General features: G+C 55.7%; 1 protein-coding gene across 1 annotated transcript; it reads left to right on the forward strand.

Moving 5' to 3' along the window:
- The first annotated feature begins 619 nt into the window (after positions 1-619).
- LOC135809258 (uncharacterized protein K02A2.6-like) lies at positions 620-3061 on the forward strand. Its single transcript, XM_065322562.1, has one exon. It carries the CDS (start codon positions 620-622, stop codon positions 3059-3061), a length of 2442 nt encoding a protein of 813 aa, XP_065178634.1.
- The last annotated feature ends 242 nt before the right edge of the window (positions 3062-3303 follow it).

The following is a 3303-nucleotide window of genomic DNA, read 5'->3' on the forward strand; positions in this document are numbered from 1 at the left end:
TGTCGAAAATGAATCTCTCGCGTCCCCGTCGCCATTCATGGGTGGTGTTGCAGAGCTGTCATCCAACGCCATTCCTTCCCAGTCCACCGACGCCTGGTCAATAAGTCTGCCTGTGTGCTCGACAAATTTGATATTCAAGATCGAGACAGGTGCAGATGTATCATGTGTCACGCACTCCATGTATCAGAATCTCGTACAACGCCCTGTACTCACACCATCCACTACCAAACTCCTTGGTCTATCTGGTGCACCTCTATCCATCAAGGGTCAGTTCACTGCAGACACCATGCACAAGAGTGAACTGTTCTCTATGGAGATCGTAGTTATCGATGGTCCTGGATCTACCAACCTGTTGAGTCGCTGAGACTGCCTCCGACTTCGCCTGATCAAGCGTTTAGATGCAGCAGAATCGTGTACCAGCAAGCCAGCACAGCCCATCGGTGGTATAGTTGGGCCCCCAGCTGATATCAAGCTCATGGACGACGCCATGCTGTACCACTGTGGTGTTGCCCGCCGTGTGCCTCTGCCTCTACAGGACAAGGTCACAGAAGAGCTCGCACGTATGGAGGAAATGGGCATCATCGTCCGGGAAACGGGTCCCTCTGACTAGTGCTCTCCTATGGTGCCGGTTCGTAAACCTAATGGTCGCGTACGGATCTGCGTAGACCTAAAGAAGCTGAACGGCAACGTGAAGCGCGAGCACTTCCCTCTTCCGACAGTTGAGGACACACTGGCTAGGCTCGCCGGATCTACTGTCTTTTCCACGCTTGTTGCCAACAGCGGCTTCTGGCAAGTGCCTCTCACGGAGTCTGCATCCAAGCTGACCACGCTCCTCACGCCTGTGGGTCGTTTCCGATTCCTCCGGATGCCATTCGGTATAACCTCTGCACCGGAAATCTTCCAGCGACGCCTGCAGGATTTCCTGTCCTACGTCAAAGGTTCTGAGGTATTCATGGACGACGTTCTGGTCCACGCCGCTAACGAAGCTGAACACGACCACCGGCTGGACACAACGCGCCAGGTCCTTGCCGACGCAGGCATCACTCTAAACCCCGACAAATGCCACCTCAAGCAGTCGTCAGTCAAGTACCTGGGACACATCGTCAGCGGGTCCGGTGTGAAACCCGACCCCAGCAAAGTCTCCGCCATTGACGACCTCAAGGAGCCTACGAATATTCCCGAGCTCCGCCGTGCCTTAGGTCTGTTCACATACGTCGCCAGATTCATCCCAGAATTGGCTACGATCTCAGTGCCCCTCCGTCAGCTCCTGCACACCGACACTGATTGGTTCTGGGACTCCCCGCAGCAGGACGCGTTCTGTCGGCTGAAAGAGCTCGTCGTTTCAGCCCCGTGCTTAGTGCACTATGACCCCAAGCGTCCCATCATGGTCAGTGCCGATGCCAGCAGCTATGGCATTGGTGGTGTTCTGCTCCAGAAGCACGATGGCGACTGGCGCCCAGTGGCCTACGCCTCCCGTTCCCTGACCAAGACGGAACAAGGCTACGCGCAGATCGAAAAGGAATGCCTCGCAGCGGTGTGGACGTGCGAGAGGTTAGACCAGTACCTCTTCGGCGCTCCCAGGTTCATCGTGCAGACGGACCACAAGCCGCTAGTGCCACTGATCAACACCAGAGACCTGGACAAGGTTCCCATCCGATGCCAACGAATGCTGCTACGCTTCCTCCGGTACGAAGTCCATGCCATACACGTTCCCGGCAAGGATCTGGTGGTGGCTGACACGCTTTCACGAGCGCCAGCATCGGCATCAGTTGACAACGTTCTGCAAGACGACATCGGCATGGTTTTATCAACCACTGCCGAATATCTCATGAGTCCATCCGTTCTCGCCGACCTAGCCAAGGCTACGTCTGAAAATCCCGTGTTATCCAGTGTGATGCACTACGTCATCCATGGCTGGCCTGCTACCGTCCCTGACGACATCAAGCCGTTCCATCGTGAGCGAGGCCAGTTGTCTCACATGCAAGGTGTCTTGTGCCACGGCTTTCGCCTGGTTGTTCCGTCCGTGCTACAGCCTAAGATCCTCCAGACGCTGCACGATGGTCACCAAGGTGTCACGAAGAGGAAAGCCCGTGCCCGCTTCTCGTCGTGGTGGCCAGGTATCTCTGCCGACATCGAGGCATATGTCGCCAAGTGCACTACCTGTATCAAGCAGCGTCATCAGTCTCCAGAGCGTCTTCAGACAACTCCGTTCCCCGAGCGCCCGTGGCAGCGTATCGCATCGGATCTCTGTGATGTCGACGGCCGCCAGTACCTGATTACCGTCGACTATTTCTCCCGTTACATTGATGTCGCTTGTCTCTCAGCGACTACGTCACGGGCCGTCATTACTCATCTGAAGAGCATATTTGCTGTCCACGGCTATCCGGACATCTTCGTCAGCGATAACGGGCCACAGTTCGCTTCCGACGCCTTTGCACGGTTGATGTCGTCGTGCAACATCATGCATCGGACCAGCAGCCCGAAGCATCCTCAAAGCAACGGTGAAGCAGAAAGCGCCGTGCAGACTGCCAAACGACTCATCCGTGCGCCAGGTGATCTACAGCAGTCCCTCTTAGCCTATCGCTCCACACCCCTGGCCAACGGCTATTCGCCCGCCGAACTCTTGTACGGCCACAGGCTCCACACCAATCTTCCGTGCTCACCTGATCTCCTGCAACCCTCCTGGCCAGACATCTCCACTCTCCGGGCCAAGAAGCAGGAGGCTAAGCATCGGCAAGAAGATCACTTCGATCAACGTTTCGCAGCCAAGTCGCTCTCCCCTCTGCCACTGGGAGCGAAAGTGTGGGTCGACGACAAGCGCGAGGGTACAGTGGTTGAGCAACTCACCGATCGCTCCTACAACATCGCCACCTCATCCGGTCTTCTGCGCCGAAACTGTCGTGCAGTGAAGTTGCTCCAGCCAGTGACTCCTCCCGGACCGGTGACAGCAGTACCACCGGCCGCGCTAGTCCCGCAACAACAGCCTGTGCCTATGGCACAGCCAACTCTGCGTGCTCGCAACAACATCCAGCCACCGCAGAGATTGATCGCTACCATGTAACTCTCTCTGGCTTCATTGCTATTGCTCTCCCGCACATTGCATAGTTCTGTTCCATGTGCCCGGCTATGTACAACCCGTACATGTATCTGTCTTGCCTTTGCTCCATAACAGTTTTTTTCCCAGCTGTTGTGTTTTTGCTCTCTTCATTTTTTTTCAAAAAGGGGGAGATGTCCTATCCTGTATCATCTTATTCTTTCACCCATTCACGGCATAGTCCTTCCCCTGTCTGTCGCCATGTATAG

Source organism: Sycon ciliatum, chromosome 1, assembly GCF_964019385.1.
Source record: "Sycon ciliatum chromosome 1, ocSycCili1.1, whole genome shotgun sequence".
NCBI classification, from domain to species: domain Eukaryota; kingdom Metazoa; phylum Porifera; class Calcarea; order Leucosolenida; family Sycettidae; genus Sycon; species Sycon ciliatum.